General features: G+C 43.9%; 2 protein-coding genes across 3 annotated transcripts in view; both read left to right on the forward strand.

Moving 5' to 3' along the window:
• The first annotated feature begins 470 nt into the window (after positions 1–470).
• On the forward strand, positions 471–18738 carry LOC308323256 (COP9 signalosome complex subunit 1-like). The gene is made up of 14 exons (XM_080774970.1): positions 471–545; positions 3319–3411; positions 3765–3946; positions 4558–4725; positions 5323–5458; positions 6431–6508; positions 7940–8000; positions 9522–9607; positions 10033–10127; positions 13501–13606; positions 14796–14876; positions 16777–16914; positions 17442–17576; positions 18140–18738. The coding sequence occupies exons 1-14, from the start codon at positions 513–515 to the stop codon at positions 18212–18214; spliced, it is 1467 nt and encodes a 488-aa protein (XP_080631096.1). The 5' UTR covers positions 471–512; the 3' UTR covers positions 18215–18738.
• Positions 18739–21314: 2576 nt separating this feature from the next.
• LOC308323257 (actin-related protein 2/3 complex subunit 1A-A) overlaps positions 21315–22259 on the forward strand; it is a 30642-nt gene continuing 29697 nt past the window's right edge. Inside the window, exon 1 of one of the 2 annotated variants that reach the window (XM_080774971.1) lies at positions 21315–21474. The gene's annotated coding sequence lies outside the window, so the exon portion shown is untranslated. Of the gene's footprint in view, positions 21475–21675; positions 21697–22259 lie in introns of those variants that run through there. The other variant, XM_080774972.1, reaches the window with a different exon arrangement.

A 22259-nucleotide genomic window follows, 5' to 3' on the forward strand; every position in this document is an offset into this window, starting at 1 on the left:
AATGCGCCTGCGGGAACCCCTTTTGGTGTTTCAAGCATTATGTTATAGGCCTACTTAGCTATTGAAAAATAGCAGATCTACAAGCTACGAGCTTGTAGGTCTGCTATTTTTTTTTTAAACTTGCTACTGGGAGGGTCCCTGGAACAACATGATTTTCAGATGGGTGTTGGTGGCCAATGTCATGTCATATATATTTGGGGTCCTTGACATGAATATGTTTGAGCAACACTGACATAGAATATTTCAGAAAACTGTCAGAATTTAGAAGATTTTTTTTTTATTTCGACGTCAGGCCTAAATGGGTTAACCTGATCGTTGTGAGCTACTATATTATTAAGTAATCTGCCATGGTATACTGCACAGTGCACACCCCGGTGCACTAGGTGTCAGAATGCACCGTGCAAACTGGTCGCAGTCCCCCGTTAATATGTGCAAGAAGAAGAGCCACAGTCATTCCATTCAGTCAGTCAGTCAGTCAGCCCAGGCGTCTCCTCTCTCTCCTCCTGTCAGAAATGCCTCTCCCAGTGCAAGTGTTTAACTTTCAGGTGAATAACAATTAATACATCTGTGTTTTCTTTTGCATTTTCGGGAATAAATTATAATGCACAACATTTGACACCAGGGCCAATTCATCTTCTCGCATCCTTCACTTATTCCCCAAACGAGCTACTAGACAGCCAGCTAATGCTAACAACACATTAGGCTAACATGCATGCATGTTGTTGACAAGGCAAGAATAATACGTGCTGTAATTTAGTAGGAAGTGAAGTGATGCATTCTAAATGTGTTAAACCCTCCACTATAATGTTTACCAGAGAGGACAACTTTATATGGATGCATTTATCAGCTGTTGTAGCTAACATGTAATCAAGCAAGAAGTAATTCAGTGAAATAATTCAGGACGTGGTTGTATAAGGAGTGCAAGGTGGCTCATGTAGTTAACATTGGACATGATGAGGTTATAAAACAGATGCACACAGATACCCATGGTGGTTAGTTTGCATGATCTGTGTGTCCTTGTTTTATAATAAACTGTACTACTCTGGAATGCTACAGAATGGTTGTTGTTTAAATCCCTTATCCAATGCTGGAAGGTTGGAACCTTGCATGTTCTCTATCTAGAATAGATAATCGTCCTTCCTGTCTCTTTTTGTAAAGTTAACCTTTGTGAAATGCTGCTAATTGTCCCAGAAGGGACTGCAAAGGATGGCTATTTGTTTCAAAAACTGTGTGTGTGTGTGTGTGTGTGTGTGTGTGTGTCTGTGTGTATAAAGTTGTAATACAATGGCTCTGTTTAACACAATGCCCCCTCAAACTTTACTGATTTTTTCCCCCATATTTCTTTCTTATTATGTTTTGACACTTGCTTTCTTTGACAATGCAAAACGTACTGTATGTTTTCTCATGCCAGTAAAGCTAATTTGAATTTATTTTAATTGAAATTAAGGCACTATGACCATTTGAATGTTGCTACCTCAGTCGACTTAGGGTTCTTGCCTTAATGCCTTTGGAAATGCATTTAGACCTAGAACGCATGTGATCATTACAGTAACTTCGTACATTTTCATGTAACAGAGGCATAGAACGGTCCCACTTACGGTCTGGTCGGGTTCCAAATTGGCGGCCTAAATGTGATAAATGCTCCGTTTGTACTCGCCCGTTAAATAATTCCAAAGACGTGGAGTGAAATATGGTCCTCTAGTTTTATATCCATGTGAAAGTTCTGGCACAAAACGTGTATTTAATTGGCAGGTGCCTTGCGTGCCTAGGTGCTGAGTAATTAATCACACCACCTGCCAATTGTGTGACCCAAACTTTTGTGTTTCCCTGGTCATTTGGTGACAACGTCTGCGGTAAACAGGACGTATTCGTAAAATCAGTCCAGCGATCATTCCGGGCCCCTCTCGCCCCGAGAGAAAGACGTCATTGTGCATCTCTTGAAGAAGTGGAGATAATTGACTAAATACAAGTTTTGTGGGCCATATTTCACTCCACGTCTTTGGAATTATTTAATGGGTGAGTACAAACTGAGTATTTATCACATTTAAGGTCATTACACACTGGCGAATTAGCGACGCGATGCGAATAAGCAATCTGAAAATGCGAAATATTGCATGTTGCAGTTCGCCTGCGAATCTCTGCAAAATACGACACCAGAGCGAACAAATAAAGAGCGAAAACGGTCGCATTTTCGCACATTCGCCACTGATGTGGAAGCTTGCATGGACTTCAATTGTTTTTTTTTTTAAATGCGAATTATTCGCACGAATATATCGCGTCGCCAATTCGCCAGTGTGTAATGACCTTTAGGCCGCCAATTTGGAACCCGGCCAGAAAGTAAGTGGGACCGTTCTATGCCTCTGATACAAAAGTAGAGAAATTTACAAAATTTACAAAGGTTTACGTTCTAGGTCTAGAAATACATTATAATAGTTTGTACGGTAGTAGTCATAGTCTAAAGATGCCAGACCACTGGTCTTGTCCTTAATCATTTTAAATATCACTGTTATGGAATATGGAGAATCTTCTTGCAATTATAAACGGCCACCTGCATGGGTTAAAGTGCTGTACATCCACGAAAAAAAGAAAAATAGAAATACAAGCCCAGGCCTCAACGCATTGCATTTGCATCATGACATGCTGAGAGCTTGTAGATCTGCTACCCTTCAAAGCTTGAGCCCCAGGAGTCATAAATCACTGACTCATTGTCGGTGATCTTTTTTTACTTAAAACAAAAACGATCAAAGGAGAATTCCATATAGAAGCATGCATGTCTTCTATGGGAGCATGTTTCACACTGAAAATAGCTGATCTACAAGCTCACAATGTGCCTGTGATGCATTAAGAGCTACTGTATAGCAATAGGCAATATGCAATGTGTTCAGAAGCATCTTCCATAACACCCTAAGGTTTTAGGGGATAAAGGTGACCACCGAAAACTACAACATGACGTCTCGTCGCGGCTGCGTGATAAGAAACTCACCGCTCACACAAACACATCTCTCTGTTTTTACTAACTAAAACTGGAATATGAATAGGCCTTTAGTCTGTCCGATAATATTTCATTAAAGCAAAAGCTTAAAGCCTTCTCAATCTGTGATTTCTGAAATTCTGCTTCACCTGTTTGGCTGTATCTAGAACAGCAGGAACAATATGACTAAAACATGAGGTTACCTCTTGCCGGCCATACAACATTCTTCAGTTGTGACTTGTGAGATTAAATTTTGCTCTAATCCGTGTGTGTGCGTGTGTGTGTGTGTGTGTGTGTGTGTGCGCGCGCGTGTCCGTGTGTGTGTGTGTGTGTGTGTCTTTTTTCAGGGGGCCGTGGAACCAATGCAGATCGACGTGGACCCCCAGGATGACCAGCAGAATGCTCCAGACGCCAACTACACCGTAGAGAACCCGACACTGGTACGGAACTGACCTGCCTGGGATCAATACTATTTTTCGGTTTCTGAAAAAATAACTTTACGTCATCAGGTTGCCAGAACCAATGACCGGAACCTCTGGTGCCATGCACCTCCAAAATGATTCCCATGTTTAAAATGTGTTGTCCCTGGAAGAACGTATTTTCAGATGGGGGGTCGGCGGCCAATTACATTACAAAATTCTGGGGGTCTGGGATAATGCTGTTTTATGTCCCTGTAGGACCTGGAGCAGTACGCGGCCAGCTACAGAACATAATGCTGTTTTATGTCCCTGTAGGACCTGGAGCAGTACGCGGCCAGCTACAGAACATAACGCTGTTTTATGTCCCTGTATAGGACCTGGAGCAGTACGCGGCCAGCTACAGCGGTCTCATGAGGATGGAGAGGCTACAGTTCATCGCTGAACACTGTCCTCAGATGCGCGTCGAGGCCCTCAAGATGGCGCTGTCCTTCGTCCAGAGGACGTTCAACGTGGACGCCTACGAGGAGATCCACCGCAAGCTCACAGAGGCCAACCGGTGCTGACACACGCTCACTCGCACCCACGCACGCACGCAAGAATCCTCAGTTTGATTCTCGTGCTGTTCTCTGCTGCAAGCGATGAGTGATACATGTATTGATCCCTACGAGGAGACTTGGTTTTTGAAGAAGCCCGACATATAGGCTATATAGATGCTAGACGTATTTACACTCATTCCAAATCCAAGAAATAAGAATGGAACTGGAAATGGAATGCAGCAGGTAGAGGAGCTCAGTATAATGTTGAGGAATATTCCAGAGTGCAATTATGCTCTACTTAAGGGGGTGAAATTGTTAATCAAATAACCACCCGGCATGAAATAACATCTTTGAAATATGTGCAGTGCTGTATCACAAATATAGCAAACCTTACATGTTTGCCCAAAATGTGAATGTTTGTCTTCTTTCTGTATTATACATTGACATTTTTCGCTGTCCCTGTGTGTGTGTGTGTGTGTGTGTGTGTGTGTGTGTGTGTGTGTGTGTGTGTGTGTGTGTGTGTGTGTGTGTGTGTGTGTCTGTGTGTGTGTGTGCGCGCGCACGTGTGTGTGAGTGTGAGTGAGACTGTGCGTGTGTGTCTGTGCGTGTGAGCGTGTTCCCTGCGCCACAGTGAGGTCCAGGGAGTTCCGGAGCCAGCGCCCGAAGGGGCCGTCGCGGACCCTCCTGCTCTGGACTCGGCCTGGGCCGAGTCCACCAGGAAGAAAGCTCTGCTCAAACTGGAGAAGCTGGACACCGACCTGAAGAACTACAAGGGGAACTCCATCAAGGAGAGCATTAGGTAAAAAACTCATGTTCACTTTACCCATTTAGAGCCGAGGCACCCCGGCTGGCCAGGGGGAGGTAGTTTTAGAGACCAGGATTACAGCATGTTTTTTGTGAGGGTATCTACCCTAGGGGACACGGGGAGAACATGCAAACTCCACACAGAAAGGCCCTTTCGCCAATCCCGCCTCGGGTATTGGGCACTGATGACGCGGAGGAGGGAACACGCCCTCAGCGCCCCAGCGGGAATCGAAGCCAGGACCTTCGGGTGCAGGTCTTTTTTCCGACAGCATATTGATCCGAAACCTCAATCCTAACCTAACCCTATAACCGCAAGCACGGGAGCAGCGCATGTCGGACCATCACTTTTTCGCATCGCAGCGAATGTCCCCCCGCTGCGGATCGGATCGTTGCCCCGGCAGCTTAGAATGCTGTCGGAAAAAAGGCCGCCTCCCAGGACCTTCTATCTGTGAGGCGACAGCACCGTACCGGACTGTGCCACCGGGCCTCCAGGGCGGACACTCTTAACCACGAAGCCACTGTCTTGTCTCTTCTCCTCCCCTTGATGTGCTCGTTCTCATTCTCTCTATGTCTCTGCTTGTCTTCCCATCAGGAGAGGACATGATGACCTGGGGGACCATTACCTGGACTGCGGTGACCTCAGCAATGCTCTCAAGTGTTACTCCAGGGCCAGAGACTACTGCACCAGCGCCAAGCACGTCATCAACATGTGTCTTAACGTCATCAAGGTATAGACGCAAACAAATAACACGTCATTAGCATGTCATATTAGATATGCTAGACCCGGTGCCCCGGCTGTAGAGCACCGAGTCGGTAACGGTAATGGAAGTTGGAGATCCATGCCCCCCACGCGGCTATGCAATACCCGTTGTACCCGTGACGGAGTACCCGTTCCACCTCCATATATGGAGCAGGGGCCCGGGTCCAGGGCCCGGGCAGAGGTCGTTCTGGACAACTGTGGGGTCCGACACCGGGCACTGCACTCCCTGTGGGGGTGTGGAACGTGTGCGTCGAATCTGGAGTCGGTGGGGCTACCGGTTCTCAAGTTGCGTGCATTACAGCCATACACGTACGTACAGAGACATGTCATTAATAATGCATCTTAATGTTATCAAATAGTTAGTAGCCTCTGGAACCAACGGTTCTCGAGCCTCGTTGCCCCCCCAGAGATGCAGGAACCTATCTTCTGTTTCTGTACTAGAGTGAGGCAGCTTAGTACTGCACACATCCTCTGGTATGTAGCAGAAACGTGACCCTCGATGCTCTTGAGTGCCAAGAAGGGAAGTCTTTAGTCTGAGAGCCGCCCGGGGAGATTGAACCTCCCGAACTCCGAGTGTACTCTAACCACAATGACGTTTGCCTCGATGACATTAAGGCACATGTATTATAATAGTTGCGGGCGGAGGTTTGTGGAGTTCCTTAAAGGTATAGGAGGGGGAGCTCTTGTATTCTGCCTGGGAGGAGCTGGCGAGCACAGTCCAATGAGAGGAGCTGTGGTGGGGCTCGTATTCACACGCTCTGACAGCGGCAGCCGGAAATGAACTATCCCTCGACCCCCTGCGCTCTATGCCGGCACCGCCTCCTGTCATAATGGGGATATAGGCCGCTCCTTGCCATAGACAATGCATGTCACTGGGCCACTTTTAATCCAATTTAATTTAATTGAAAATGTCATCCGTCTGTCTCTTCCCCTCCTCTAGGTCAGCGTTTACCTCCAGAACTGGTCGCATGTCCTAAGCTACGTCAGCAAGGCAGAGTCCACTCCTGAAATAGCAGAGGTAAGAAGAAGCGCCCATTAGAAATCATTACACCACCTCCTCCAATGGCTGGTGGGAAGGCATGCTGAGACGGTGCGTTGTAAAGCTGCTATCCATAGTTTTATTACACGTGCATCGTTTTAATTTCATATAATTCTTCGTCGTTACTAGACACCAATACACACGGTATTATACACGGTATACGTCTAGTCTCGCAGAGTTATGATTCAATCGGACATCTCTGCCTGCTGCTGGTATGTCTGGTGGTGTCTTTGTATGAAATAACGCTCGTCCCAAAACACGCTCGCCGCGGATCGAATCCGACGACCTCGGAACGGTAGCCCACCGGATCATTCCTAAACGTAACCTCGGTTTAACTATGCCTAAGCCTAGCTTTATTTCTAAACGTTACCTCAGTAAAGCTATGCCCAAACCTAACCTTAAAAAGGCAGATAGATACCCCATGGAAAGAAATAATGTGCACTGGACTGCTGATGAACCGGGGCTGTTCTTTACAGGGCATTACATCACAGGAAGGTATGATTCAGGAAGGTTTAACCTCTTAAACCAGTGGTCCTTGAGGGGATTCCAGGTGGTCCCCAGCTAAATGATGGAAAGTTGGTAACCAAATGTACCCTTCTAGATCTTTAAAGGACCACTTCGCCACTTTTCAACCTATCTTCATATAATAGGTCCTCGCTAACAATCATGATAAAATTATTATATATATATATATATATACGTATATATATCATGAGAACGATGGCTTCCATTTTCGCAACTTTTCAGGACTAGAAAGCCTGCAGTTTCTATTAGCTTGTATTCCCCATCGATGATGTCACTGGAGGACGGTTTCTAAACTGCCCACAGCCCTCCTATGAGACACAGAAATTTCCGCCATTTCTTTCCATGATTATTAGTGAGTACCTGAAGATAGGTTGAAAAGTGATGAAGTTGTCCTTTAACTCTTTGAGTTGTGTCAAATGAAACCAAATGGACCGTTCCCGATCCATTTGGTTTCATTTTACGCTAAAGAGTTGGTTTGATTTTACGCTCAAATGGTGGTCCGCGGCTCAATTGCTGAATGAATAATGGGCCTTGATGTGAAAAGGGGTGAAAACCACTGCTCCAGAGACTTGGTAAACTGGACCTGAGTTGACTGTACTTGTCTTGAACCTCTTTTCTTTTCCACCTACACCAAAGTTAACGTTGTGGGCGTAGGATGGCTATTTTTGGGTAATGTCATCGTCCGTCCCCCGAATATAGATGCTGGGGTTCAAGAAGTGGTTAAAATCACAGAGATGTACTAAGTATCACCCCACACCCCCCTATAGAACTAAATCAATCTTTTGACAGGCATTATGAATATTATGATTGTGATATGAATGGAACACTCTTGGAAGGTGTGATTTTTCTGTCTTCAACTGATAACGTCTCCTCCCTTTGGTCCAGCAAAGAGGGGAACGAGATGGTCAGAACCAAGCGGTCCTCACCAAACTGAAATGTGCTGCAGGTAAGACGACGTCTGGCGGTCATACTGCTGCGGTCGTATCATCGTCATTGCATTACCCCATCAGTTTCTCATTACACATTGGTTCAGTTTTATCACGATGCTAGCCTGTAGCATTACATGACGCTTCTGTTCGGTTTGATAGGATTTCTGGCGTACTGGTAGGCTGCACGATTATGACTGTAATTGAGCTTTACCAGTGTTGTGTGTTGAACACAGCTGCACAGTACTGCTCGTTAATCTTAATGGTTAACGAGCACCTTTATCGATCAAGCTTATTGAGCCCACTATCGAGCATTTTCTGTTGTTTTGTGGAAAGATGGGAGACAATCAATTCGGAACAGAGCCAGTATCTTACTAGGGCCTTCAAATACAGTACTATTTTCTAACATACGGAAGGCAATTGACCTTTTTACCAATACAATAATTTTATTATTATTATTATTATTATTATTATAATTATTAATAATAATAACTATAACTGCACTCTGTCTCGTGCCTACTTACACTAGTTTAGTGCGCAAGCAGAGCGCGCAAGTACTGCCGACCGCTACAAACGGTCAAATCTCAGCTTCTCTGTGAAGGAACGTTTGAAATGTTGAAATATTAGGTTTAGCTATTTGCTACCTCCCTATGAAGTATGGTACAGGTTTCTATCTATAAAAGAAATACAGTTTTATCGATTTAGAATTATTCTGGATCCCTTTTTAGTTTCTCAAAGAAAAATAAATCATCGATATCCGATGGGAAAAAAAAGGTATATAAACTGTAATAAAGTATGTTAATCCCGTATACAGTATAATTATTTAATTATTTATTTCAAATTGTCAATTGCTTTAAATTTACTTAATCTTGGACTATAGTGATATTAATACTAAATGCCTCTGTGTATATGTACATGTAATTTGTTGATTAGCGATATACTGTGGTTACTTTGCGCCACTTTTGATGCGCATGCACTGTGCACCGTCCCAGCAAATGACGTAATGACTACTTGTGCCTGATACGGCAGTGGTGCCATACATGTATACATAGGAGCATTACCTTTAATCCTCCTGACACTAAAACATATCGTCGTTACGTCGCCATCAAAAACCAATTACACTCTGGCATTGGGTCCTTTAATGCACACCTTTAATACGTCATCATTGAGAGCTAGTTATACCAGTTATACCCTGACGTCATATGCTGGGACGGTGCATACGCATAGAATATGCTGGGACGGTGCATACGCGTCGAATATTGTCCTGGACGAAACTAGTACTTGCGCGCTCTGCTTGCGCAAGTAATAATATGTGTACCGTCACTTTAAAATCATAATTTTGTTTACCCTGACGGCGCTGGTTGGCATGTACTGTATCAATACACTTTTAGACCGACATGTTTGTGCCAGCACGGATGATTGCATTCATTTCTTGATTGCCCTCTTGTCTTGATTGTTTAAACATGACGTCATGGGCCGATATCCTCAATATATTTTCCGGGTATCTGTTATCGAGCTCCATCCCTTATTTTTTCCCCCAGGTTTGGCAGAACTGGCGTCTCGAAAGTACAAAGCAGCAGCCAAGTGCTTCCTGCTGGCCTCGTTCGACCACTGTGACTACCCAGAGGTGAGCTGGATGGGCGTTGACTAGACTCGAACCTCAGCTGCTATGATTTTTATTTTTTTAAATGCCTTCATTCCTAATGCCATTAAGGCACTAAATGACTCGTTAAAGCAGTTTGTATTAGTCACTGTTGTCCTGCTTTTTTGCCATGTAAGATAATTGTTTGTAAGGGTTGTTGGTGTTTTGTTGTTACTGTTGTTTATGAGACCAAAGAAAAGTTTCCACATTGTAGACAATAAATGTAACTAACTAACTAACGTAAACCGAACGTACCATACCAGTGCTATTGCATGTGGGTTTTGGGGGTCCTTGACATGAAAAGTGTGTGTGTGTGTGTGTGTGTGTGTGTGTGTGTGTGTGTGTGTGTGTGTGTGTGTGTGTGTGTGTGTGTGTGTGTGTGTGTGTGTTCGTGTGTGTTCGTGTTCTAGCTGCTGTCTGCCAGTAACGTGGCTGTTTATGGAGGCTTGTGTGCCCTGGCGACGTTTGACAGACAGGAGCTCCAGAAAAACATCATATCCAGCAGGTACAAGCAGTACACCGTCATTCACTCATCACTGATTGATTGATTGAATACTTACAGTTCAATACGAGGTCTGCTAAGAGGATTTATAACCCAAGAAAGTCTACGGCTCGTTTCCACTGGGGTCCTTCCATGTTCAATTCATCTGAAATGACTAAATTCACATGAACCCTAGCGTCCCTATTCTGGAGTGAACATTTGGCGGAAATCGCCCATCTACAAGCTCACAATACGCAACGCATTGTGAGCATCTAGATCGGTCATTTGTCTTAAAGGTGCCCAGTGTACACCCCTCGGGGACTCGATTCCAACTTTTGGAATACTTCATTAACACATTCTGTACAAAACACGTCTGGAAACGTCATAAGGATCAGAAACGAGTAATACCTTAGACGTCTGTGGACGTCCTAGCGACGTCCAAACGACGCGGGGCGAGATAATAATAATCAGAATTATTCCTATTTTTTTTTTTGGCATTTCGCTTTTCGCTTGCCGTATGCTAACGCTCTGTGCAAGTATTAGCTTGTCATTAGTCTCTCAAGACAGACTGTTGCCTCGCGTCAACTAGTCTGTCGGCAAGCAGTAGAAAGAAACGTATCACTGGCCTACAAGTATGGACGCTGTAGTTCAGGAAGTCAGCCGCGCAATCACCCAATCACATTTAGTGGGCGGGATTTACATGTGTGTGCGGCTAGGAAATTTCGTCCCACTGGAAGCAAACCTATACACGCTTCTTATTATTGAACATGGCTTCCTCTGGTCAACAAACAACACCAAACAACCGGCTAACCGGTTAGCCGACCGTTAAAAAACATCCGGATATTTTTATCAGCTTTAACGATTAATTTGCATAATAATAAATACGTGTTCTGATCTTAAATCCCTTTATTTTAGATCGTTTTTAGTAATAGTACAACATAAACATTACAGAGACTGTACTTGTCACTGTACAATACTTTAAAACAGTTGTCATGTTGCACACATGCCTAAAATTGTTCTTATTTGCGCCGCCCAGCTTGTCACACTCCAGGCTGCATGAACAGCGCTCTGGCTCGGTTTTCTGCCCCCTCAATGTCCCAAAGTTTTCTGTTGTACTTCTGGCTAGTTGGCTACAAGGGTAGCTTTGCGGACTTGCGGTAGTCGAAATGTAAGCGAGTGACAGCGAGACGAGATGAACACATGTCAACCGTATAAATGCAGAGACCTACTTGGCATTATTAATTCCATTATTGGCCATTTGGCCTGGAGGGAGAACGTTTACAGCCGCTGCCGCTTCCTCCTCTTATCCGTCTCCCCACACTGGCACGGCTTACGGCTATCAAGTTAGCCATGTGCTATCGATGTTTGAGGGTTTTCTCGTCAGCGAAAAGTCAACAAACGGAACACGGTGACATGCTTGCTGATCTTCCTTAATAATAAAAAAAAGGCTTAGCCCATGCGTCCAGTGGCTTTATAGGTATAAGTTGCTCAGATCTGGACTGGATTTATTTATGTTTTGGACTAGAACCGGCGGACCTCTGTAGGACTACTGTAGACGCGCAGATGCGATGTTTATTGATGATTAAGCCTACAACAATTTATTTATATTGTTAAATGTTGCTTTTTTGTTTGTCTTTTAAAAAAGGAGCATAAATAAATGTATACCATTCGTCTACCAACTTTAATTATGTAGCCTATACATGCATATTACATTTGGGGTAGCCTATTAAAAAAAAGAAAAAAATCAACCACTATCCGTTAATGACCCGGTTAATCCTGTCGGCTAACCGGTTGGGAAACTATCCGTTACTGACATCCCTACTTGATATACGAGGCTTTTTCCAAAACCAGTAGGTAAACATAATAAAACATCTCGTCGATCGATTAAATATTTCAAACAAATGTGCTGAAGCGGTTTGATATGTTCAACATTGTGTAGAACAGCAACTCTCCTTAGCACACTAGCAAAAATGTCCTCCTCCGTTACATCCATGTTTTGTTCCGCAAAGGAATGGTTGAAAGTAGGAATGAAAACAGTGCGGCACAGCGGTAGTAGTGGAACTCGGCGGAAAAGCAAGGGCCTTTTCCGGTTGATCGAAATTCTAAACAGAGCTTGCCCCCAGAGTCTAATTTCGAGGAACAACAGCGGAGGCGCTGTTTTCCCGAATATTTGACGATGGGATTCTCAGATTGGCTTGTCATTGACTCCCATGTTAGCGCGGCGGAAAGAATGACTCGTATCTCCTCATCCAGGGCGCTCTCCGTGGTGATGAATGGATCGATATGCTGGCGCTGCATTTCTGCTCCTCATCCGTCTCTCCCGCAAAATATGAACGCTTTTTGGAGTTTATATAAATATATTAAGTTGATCGGGGATTATGAGCTCACTTTGTCAAGTCAACTTTTTTAAGAAAGTATTTCCGGTTCTTGGCTTTCAGAGTAAATGCGATCAGACTACTCTGGCACTATAGCGGCCTTTATTTTGATGCACGTTGGCGTACTCAATGTGTTAACAGTTTACAAAAAAAGAGCAGAGTTCAATACAAGGTCTGCGATTTAAACCCAAGAAAGCCTATTGGCTTGTTTCCATTGGTGTCGATTCATCGAAGGTGACACAATATAAAGGGTTTAACGCATTCTGGGCGAAAATAGCAGATCTACAAGCTCATAGCGCGGCACCGAGTGCCATGCTGCGAGCTTGTAGATCTGTGGTGCAAATATTTCAATGTATATTCTTTCAGAGCGTACGTTTTTAACTAAAATCTTTTCTTTCTGGGGCGTCCCTGGAACGACATATTTTCAGATGGGGGTCCGCGGCCAAATACAGATAATTCTGGGGTTCCTTGACATGAAAAAGGATGAGCACCACTGACATAGAATTAGAAACATAGGGTTTTCAGAAAACTGTCGTGATTTAGAAGACTTTTTTTTTTAAATCGTACCCAGGTCAAAATGGAAGTCATTAGATACGCTTGTTTGCAACACAAGTGCATTCTTCATTAATCCAAGCCAAGGTAGAATTGTGTGATGTTTCCAACATAGGGGGGAGTTGTGTGATGTTTTTAACATAGTTAAAGTTAAAGGTAGAGTAAGTGATTTCACTTAATTCAAATATCACTTATTTTTTTGTTTTGTTGTGATAATCCTCTCTACTATAGAGTGTGCTGACCATATAAGGAGTTCCTCCCTGTCCCCAGTTAACCCCTGGGGGTCAAAAAACCTTGGGTTTTGTTTTTGACTCTCTATCCTGATTGGACGAAGGCTTAGGTCCCACAGCCAAAAACGAAACCTAAGGTTTTTTGAGTGAAATCACTTACTCTACCTTTAAGTTGTGTGGGCTGTCCATGTACACCAAATGAGCGCTCACATTGTGTACTCTCTTCTCTTTTCCACTCAGCTCCTTTAAATTATTTCTAGAACTGGAGCCCCAGATCCGTGACATCATCTTCAAGTTCTACGAGTCCAAGTACGCCTCCTGTCTCAAACTGCTGGATGACATGAAGGTACGGTAGGAGCATCTGGACGAGCAGTGGTTCCACAAAACGTTTTCATGTCAAGGGCCCCCCACACATTGGCACGTGTTAGCCCGCGGACCCCCATGCATAAGAAAATATTTGTATGACTCTGGTGGTCATTCTCAACCATTTTTTAATTTCAAGGACCCACATTTGTATTGTAAAGTCACTGTTCATTTAACTCTGAGAGTGTACAAATGTAACCAAACGGACCTGTTAGGGTGGGGAAAAAAAGTGTTTTTGTGTGTTTTGTGTTACCTGCCTGTGTTATGCCTTGCTGTAAACCAAATCGCCCCACGGGGACAAACAAATAAATGCACCTGAACTTGATGTGTACACTCTCAGAGTTACAGACCCATAAGGGTCCATTTGGTTCCTAAAAATAATTTAGCTGGGGAGTGGGGACCTCCTGGAGCTCCCTCAAGGACCACTAGGGGTCCCCGGACCCCACTTTGGGAACCACTGGTATGGATGGAGGACTCATTTCAACCTGGAAGTCCAAGAGGAAGTTTTGTAGTAATAATCTGATTTGGGGTATTTTGAGTCCACCATGCACTGCCAAAAACACCCTAAGGGGTACTAATGTTATGGGCCGATCAGACAATAGTTGTGAGATAATGTTTAGATATTCTTGTTTTGAGCTATAGATATTAGAGGCCGAGCGATTTATATCGGTTTGGACGATATATCTAGTTTTTGACATTGGTACCTATCGGCATCGGCAGTTATGCAGCATGCCAATCTTGGTGTTCAAAAGTTTAAAAAAAATATTTCATAAAAATTGAATTGTTTAAATTAATTCTGCTTATACATTTTCTCAAATACAAACTTTAATCAAATTAAGTTTTGGGGGCGGCATCAGGCTCTTCTGGCATCGACCAGTGCTCTGATAAATATCAATGGAATTTGTTTTTTGAGTGGTGCAACCACTCCTACAACCAGCAATGTCTGTGTACACCTACCGGTATGTATCAGTGGTCATGAGCACGAGTATGTCACTTATTAATACCAGGAGGGGGCAGAGGGGTAGTGCTGTGCCTTCTGCCTGCTAATGAGAGAGAGAGAGAGAGGAAGAGGGCGTTGGGGGGAGAGAAAGGAGTTTCTCCACTCGGTTCACACAGGTGTGATTTTTTTAGGTTCATATCGACAGTCTTTCTGTGGTGTCTCTTCCTTCCAGGACAACCTTCTGCTGGACATGTACCTGGCTCCTCATGTCAGAACCCTGTACACGCAGATCAGGAACAGAGCTCTAATACAGGTGAGTGAGACCACTGTCGATCCCGTCGACTAAAACTGAGACCGAAAGGTGTCCGTCGACTTGCCTTTTTTTCCACCGACGAAAACTAAATGGAAAACGAAATAAAAACTAAGCCATGATGACTAAAACCAAGACTAAATATATACTGACAATTTCGTCAAACAAATAAAAACTAGACTAAAATGTTAGGTAGAGACTAGTGGACGAGAGATCCAGGATAAGTCATTTTTACTACTTGGTTGCATGAATGAATCAGCGAAACGTTGGTGAAAGTAGGACCCCACTTGACAACCCCTGTGTCTGTCCAGCTGTCTCAACATCACAGTGCTCAAGTCTTCGATCTTTAGGTATGCGGTCAAGTGCAAGCCTGGCTCGGGGAGTAGGACGCCCCCTGCCTTGCAGAGTCCCTAGGCACTTTGGACTTCACATCATGTCCTGTGTTTTCGAAATCATGCTGGAAATAGCCAATCGACGCGTCGCAGCGCAACGCGTTGTGGGCTTGTAGATCTGCTATTTTCTGCTAAGTGTACAAACATTTCATTGTCATTACGATGGCATCAAGGCCCGCCAAAATACATTTTAGTCGACTAAATCAACTGTAGATTTAGTCGACTAAAACTAGATTAGACACTGAAACATTCCAGGTGACTCAAATGTGACTAAAACTAAATTCAGTTTTATTCCAAAGACTATTAACTCAAACTAAAATAGAAACCTGCTGCCAAAAACAACACTGGGTGAGACCATGTCAGTTTTCTGAAAAACCCATGTTTCTATATTAGTGGTTCTCAAACATTTTCATGTCAAGGACCCCCACTATCATATGTAATTGGCCGCCAATCCCCATCTGAAAATATATAGTTCCAGGGACCCCCCCCCCCCCCAGAAGCAAAGATTTGAGTTAAAAACGCTCGCTCTGAAAGAATATATATTCAAAGATTTGTACCACATTTTCACGATAAAAAGACAAGCTTGTAGCGCTATGAGCTTGTAGATCTGCTATTTTTCAATAGCTAAAATATAACGCTTATAAGTATAATGCTTAAAACACGCCCCAAAATTGTTTAAAGGTTGTTACGTTTGTAACGTAGGTTGGGGCTTACCTTCAAACGTCACAAAACAATACAATAAAAAATCACACTTGTGTGAAGCGAGGGGCACTCTTATCATCATACATATCACATTCCGTGCGGCTAGCGACCTCTCAAAAAAGAAACGTACAATACAGCTGTTCTGTTGATGGCCTTCTCTTTAAAAAATGCTTGCTCAAAAGTCTGGGAAGTCTTGAAAAGTGTGGATGTATTGTTTTCCAGACCTGTAGCAGTAATCTGGACATTTGTAATCTGGAAGTCTAGACGTGTAGTTCATAATAACACATACATAAACAAACTGGTTTGTTTTATTATAAGCCTTTTTTTAAGATTGTCCACATGTGCACTCTAGTGTTTGTTGTGATACTTGCCTGGATGATGAAAGCCTTCAAACTGGCCAGCATTTCAAATTCCAAAAACGGCTGCAGGGTTTAATTGTATTGCATTTAGTGCATATATGCAATAGTTAAATTGCTCCAGAATTGGCACACCCCTACCAACATTTGCCCTAAGCCCCCCCGTAGACCAAAATAAAACCTGGATCGCTCCTGGCCCAGAGTCAAACACTAACTAGAGAGTTGTCCTAAATGTGCAGCAAAGACACTGACATACCGCCGCTCAGTAATGGAGGTAGTGGTGAATGCCACGCACATAAAGGTACTACACAGTATACTGTAAATGAACCATTTACCACTTTATTATAAATCCATCCGTTCATCTTCGACCGCTTATCCGTAGTCGCGTCGCGCGGTGGAGAGCTCTCGACTTCCCTCTTACAACATTGTGTGTGTGTGTGTGTGTGCGCTCAGTATTTCAGCCCGTACGCGTCAGCAGACATGTCTAAGATGGCTCAGGCCTTCAACACCACAGTGGCGTCTCTGGAGGATGAGCTCACACAGCTCATCCTGGAGGGACTGGTCAACGCTCGCATCGACTCCCACAGCAAGGTACTCTTTTTCTTTTTCTTTGGTTTTTTCTATCCCGCGATTTTGCAACCCATTTTTTTCATCCAAGTGTCAATTATCAAATGTAATCCTGGGCACTTCCTCTGCCTGGTGGGGGGGGGCGGGGGGGAGATCACAATGCGTCACTAGCGCGACACGTTGTGGGCTTGTAGATCAGCTATTTTCAGCAAGTTGTAAAATCAGTCAATATACGACGGAAACAAAGCCAGCCAAAATACATTTTAGTCAGCTAAATCAACTTGTAGATTTAGTCTACTGATATCCCATGATATTTAGTCGGCTAATACGAGACTGACACATTAGTGGTGACAAAAAATGTGACTAAAGCTAAATTAAAGCTATTCAAGAGACTATGACTATAAAACTCAAATCAAAATGTGCCGTCAAAGTCAACACTGTTTCGCCAGCTGACTCCTCGTCGAGACCTTTATAGATCTGATATAGTTTGCTATTTCAGAAATGGGGGCTAACTTATTTCTTTCTGAAATGACGCCTGTGGTTGTGTACAGATCCTGTATGCCCGCGACGTGGACCAGAGGAACCACACCTTCGAGAAGTCCGTCCACATGGGGAAGGAGTTCCAGAGACGAGCCAAGGCCATGATCCTCAGAGCGGCCGTGCTGCGCAACCAGATCCACGTCAAGGTCAGACGACCTCGATCATTATAATCGTTATATATAAACGTGATTTTTTTAAATATCACTCGCAATGATGGCGTCGCGGATATTTAAATGTGTCGTGAAACCGTCCTCCGTTACATTCGCTTTTGTTGAGCTGCAAAAGTGTCGGACTGTACACTCTGTTGCTGTTTTTTGAGTGGTGCAGCCACTCCATTGCGTAGCTATGTGTGTCCCTCACTCACTACAGTATGTCCCTGTGTCTGAGCACAGACAGCTGAAACACCTCAGCAATTCCACTGGGTGGCACTGTTGTGCAGCGTCACACACACACACACACACACAGGCCAGGGAGGAGGGCTTGTACAGTACAGTACAGTACAGTACAGCACCACTCAGTTCAGACGGGTCTGATTTTACATTTAACGACGAATAGCCAATGAATGTAATGAAGACCGAATGCAGTTGCCATGTCGGCCAACCGTTAGTGTCGAACCCCTGGTCATAACTATACAGTGAACGCACCACATGGTCTGATCCCCTCTTCCCCCCCCCCCCCCCCCCCCCCCCCATCTGTTCTTTCTCTCCAGTCCCCACCCAGAGAGGGCAACCAGGGGGACCCGACCACGGCCAACAGCCAGACCCGCATGAGCACCAATATGTGAGGAAGACCAAAACCAAACCAGTCAGTCAGTCATTTCTGGAACAGAAACAATGTCTCTCCCCCCGCCCCCAACGGACGGCCTTAAAAGTACCCACCCTGTTGCACTGCTTCGTTTTTTTTTGTGTGTGTGTGCATGAAATGTTAATGGTGAACGATGCAGGACGGTTTGCTACCATTCCGTCATAGAAGAACTGGTTGTGGGTACATTTAGGCGACCTCTGCTGACTGCAGGCGGATTTCCGTTGATCAGATCCACTCTCTGCTCCGGCACATTTACATGTAGCCCTGCAGCTTACAGCTGAAGATGTAAAATGACGCGCAGTCTGAAGACTTTTTATTTAAGATGCCTCGAGCTGGCGAAACATGCCAAGTGTGTGTGGGAAGATATGCTTGCGTTTGAAGCTGTAATGTTTTTTTTGGTTTTTTTTCTTCGTTTTGTTTGTCTCTTCAAGATTCACTTTCTGGTCTTGTGAAGGTCATTGCGGTTACACAGAGAAAAATAATACATGTGTATATACAAAAGGATGTTCTGCCTCGTTGTGCTTATGTTACAGCTGTGTGTTATCAGTGTTGATTATACAGTACTTTTGCATTCTTTATATACGCGTATGTGTTTAGGGGAACTGTGCCTTTTCAGAAACGCGAGGACAGCGGTCACGTGATCTTTTCGTAAAACCAAAATGCTCCTGAATAACTTTACCTTCTCAATTCTCTTAAAGGTAGGGTAAGTGATTTTATTTGGTTAAAATAAGCGTTAAAAAGCTCTATATTGTTATAGTACTCATTTGCTATAGAGTGTTTGTTCAGCAACAGGAGTCTCTATGTCTCTCCAGCTCTTTATTAAACAGCATGCATTTTCAGGTCGGGATACCAGTTTCATCCAATCCAATAGAGAACTCAGTCAGGATACAGATAGAACATGTGAAATTGTAAGTGATTGCGCAAAGAAATGAGCAGACAAAATTAGCTCATACCATATCTACCGTGGATTTTTATGAAACAAACAAACACTTTGCAGATAGAGGATAATTCAAGCCTTTCGTACAGCTGCAACGTTGTTCGAGTTTTAACGTCGTTTAAGACAGTCAAATGGGACTTTTCTGTTTGGATGTATGGGCTGTCAATGGGAAATTGCAGCTAGTAGTTACCACCTTGCTGGTAAGATGGGCAATATGGTCAATTAAATTGCTTTCGATAGAGAGAGGGGACTGGGCCATTTTCCCATCAATTTGCAGAGAGAGAGAGAGAGAGAGAGATGAAGAGATGTTTATAATCAGTTGATGAAACGAGACAAATTCAATTAATATTTCCCCCTGTCTTTTATAATTGTGTACAATACACGAGAGACCATTGAACGGTGAGTGTCCTGTCCTACAACATTTCATAGGACATTCGACGGCCTGGATATCGATGTACAATGAGGATATCGTTGACAGCTGTGCATACTTGATCAAAATAAGCAACACATTGAACAAGCTAGAATGATTTCAGGAAGAGAGAGATGGGAGAACAGGGAGAGAGAGAGAGAGAGAATAGGAGAGGGAGAGAAGTTAACCGTAATGGATTTTGTCTCCTTTTTTATGGGGGATCAAAACCTTTATGTCCGCCTGCCCTCGCGGGTCAACCTGCAGGACCCGCTCATCACTAAGCATATATATTTTTAAAAATCACACCTGTGTGAAGTGAGGGGCGCTAATATATTGAAGTCAAACTCCCGTTGATTAGGAGATGTAATAGGACATTAAATTATCTTTATTGTTAATGGCATTTAATGTTTGTGTTGGGGACAAGATGACATGACATTTCAATGGTGTTTTTAAAACAAACATTGAACTATAAAAACCAACATTAAACTCTTCATAGTTTTTTTTATGTTTTTTTGTGGCTTTCACCTTTATTTTATATTTTTCATAGAGCGACAGACAGTAGGCTGACAGGAGGAAATGGGGAGAGAGATGGGGGAGTGACATGCAGTAAAGACCACCGGCCAAGGTGCCTGGACCGCTGAGCCACGGCCCAGGTCAATGGCGTTTTTAAAACAAAAGAAAACATTAAACCTATATATAGGAGGGGCTAGCGCCCCTCAAAAATATAGATGCCTCATTGGCCGCTGCATTTCGTTGGAGCGACCTGTCTGCAACGGGATGAGGAATTCGAGCAGAATCTTGAAGGCCCCTTCCGTTCTTCCGTTTTGCTTCCGCTATGCTTCGTAAGGAATCTCGGGGAAGCTCGCCTCCATGTTGCTTTCCGTTGAGATACAGACGCCCCAGAGCTGGAAGAGGTGTCTACCTTTATATCATACTATAATTCAGCCAATGTCTGTGTGTGTGTGTGTGTGTGTGTGTCTGTGTCTGTCTGAATGTCAGAAACAGCGCGTTATCTCCTCATTGCCTGCACCAATCACTCCCACTTTTCACACAGACATTGACCATATGAATATGGAGGTCTTAACGGAGCCCTTTTTTCGATTTGACACATTAATGATTAATAATGAATTTATTAGTGAATGAAAATGCACCCGGGCGCAGTACCCCCCGTGGCCACAAGGGGGGGGGGGGGGGCAAATATCCCACAACGGGTAAGGGCTAGTGTCTATAAGTCACTAAGGGGGTCCGGGGGGTTGAACAGGAAAGTTACATGATAGTGCAGTTTGCCAATGCAATTTTTTTTTTTGTGTGTCCACAGCGGTTACTTTTTAGGAAATGGAAAAAAACATAATTGTCTTCTAAGGGAATGTATAGTGCTTCTATGTCTAAAACCCTAAGGACACACTAAACCACTTTCCCTTTCAACCAAAAATCTTTTGAAAAATATCCAAAATAGCAGATCTACAAGCTCACAAAGTGTCACATCGTGGCACTTTGGGAGATACTTTTGCGCGCCACGTCACTTCACGTCAAAGTAGGACATTAATTTATGGAGAGAGAAAGAACGAAGAAAAAAAAGTACATTGGTATAGTCGGCGAGCACTGAGCAGTGTTCATCATCACTGAGATGTTTGAATGCAGACAGACAGCGGAACTCGTTCCAGACTCTTGCTCAACAGCAATGTGCCCGGACACACCCACTCCCTTCCTCTCCCCTCCCTCCTCTCCTCTTATCACCTCAATCACTTTTGTTCACCAAGTCAGACGGAGAGCTGCTCTATTCGTGTCGACTGCCCAGAGTCCACGGACACAGCATTGCAACCCGGGGCACTACCAACCCTCCACAGTCCACTCCACTCCACCCAGACAGACCGTGTACCCTGAGCACCCAGAGGTAGGTTACACACATACACACCACACCGTTTGTCTCTGTTGCATTGTTTTCTTGTATTCTGACCATGTTCAGTCAGGTAGAGAAAGAGGCAGGGCCTGCCGTGGCTTAGGTTTCTCCTGAGAGTGTCAAATTCTATTCCACTTTAGCTCCATCTGCTTAATGAAACCGCAAAGTGTGTTTTCTTTTGTTGAACTTGTCGTTCAGCTGGGTCACAGAAATGTGGTGAGTATAGTGAAGTTAGCTCACGTGTTATAATGTGTAATGTGTATGTGTAAGGTTATCTAGACCAACCTTTGAGGGCACGGTCACACTGCACTTTTATTCTACCTATGAAGGCGGATTCGGCCAACGCATTACAATGGGAATATGGAGCAGTTTGCTGCCATTTGTGTATTTCTGCAAAAGAATAAATAAATGACATTCCATTTCCATTGAAAGACTTTGGCAGAATCTGCCCGAATAAAAGTATGGTGTTACCGTGTTCTTAGGTGCCGGTTGTGTTATCCTTTTAGCCTAGCTTTTTTTTCCTCCACTGTACCGTTTTCAATACTTCAAGTACCAGTATGTAATCAATGTTTCCAGGTATTTGACTAGCACTACCATACAATGTGAAAGAGAAAACTATGAAAAAACGGTTCTCTACGCTGCACAAATCGAGTCATTCCTTCCACCGCTCAGACGCTGGTTGTGCTTTTAGAAAACCAGGGGTGAAAAAACCTGCCTCAGCCTCAGCCAAAAGTGGAACAATCAATGCATGTTTGCACAGTCCACACCTGCTGTGATAA

Source organism: Protomyctophum bolini (assembly GCF_963924005.1).
Source record: "Protomyctophum bolini genome assembly, chromosome: 11".
Classification (NCBI taxonomy): domain Eukaryota; kingdom Metazoa; phylum Chordata; class Actinopteri; order Myctophiformes; family Myctophidae; genus Protomyctophum; species Protomyctophum bolini.

Bases quoted from the DNA above. Each gene is read 5' to 3' on its own strand.
- LOC308323256 (XM_080774970.1), top strand. From the start codon at position 513: ATGCCTCTCCCAGTGCAAGTGTTTAACTTTCAG. The intron at 10,128-13,500 runs GTACAAGCAGTA...TTTTCCACTCAG, and splicing joins AAAAACATCATATCCAGCAG to CTCCTTTAAATTATTTCTAG. The intron at 13,607-14,795 runs GTACGGTAGGAG...TCTTCCTTCCAG, and splicing joins AACTGCTGGATGACATGAAG to GACAACCTTCTGCTGGACAT.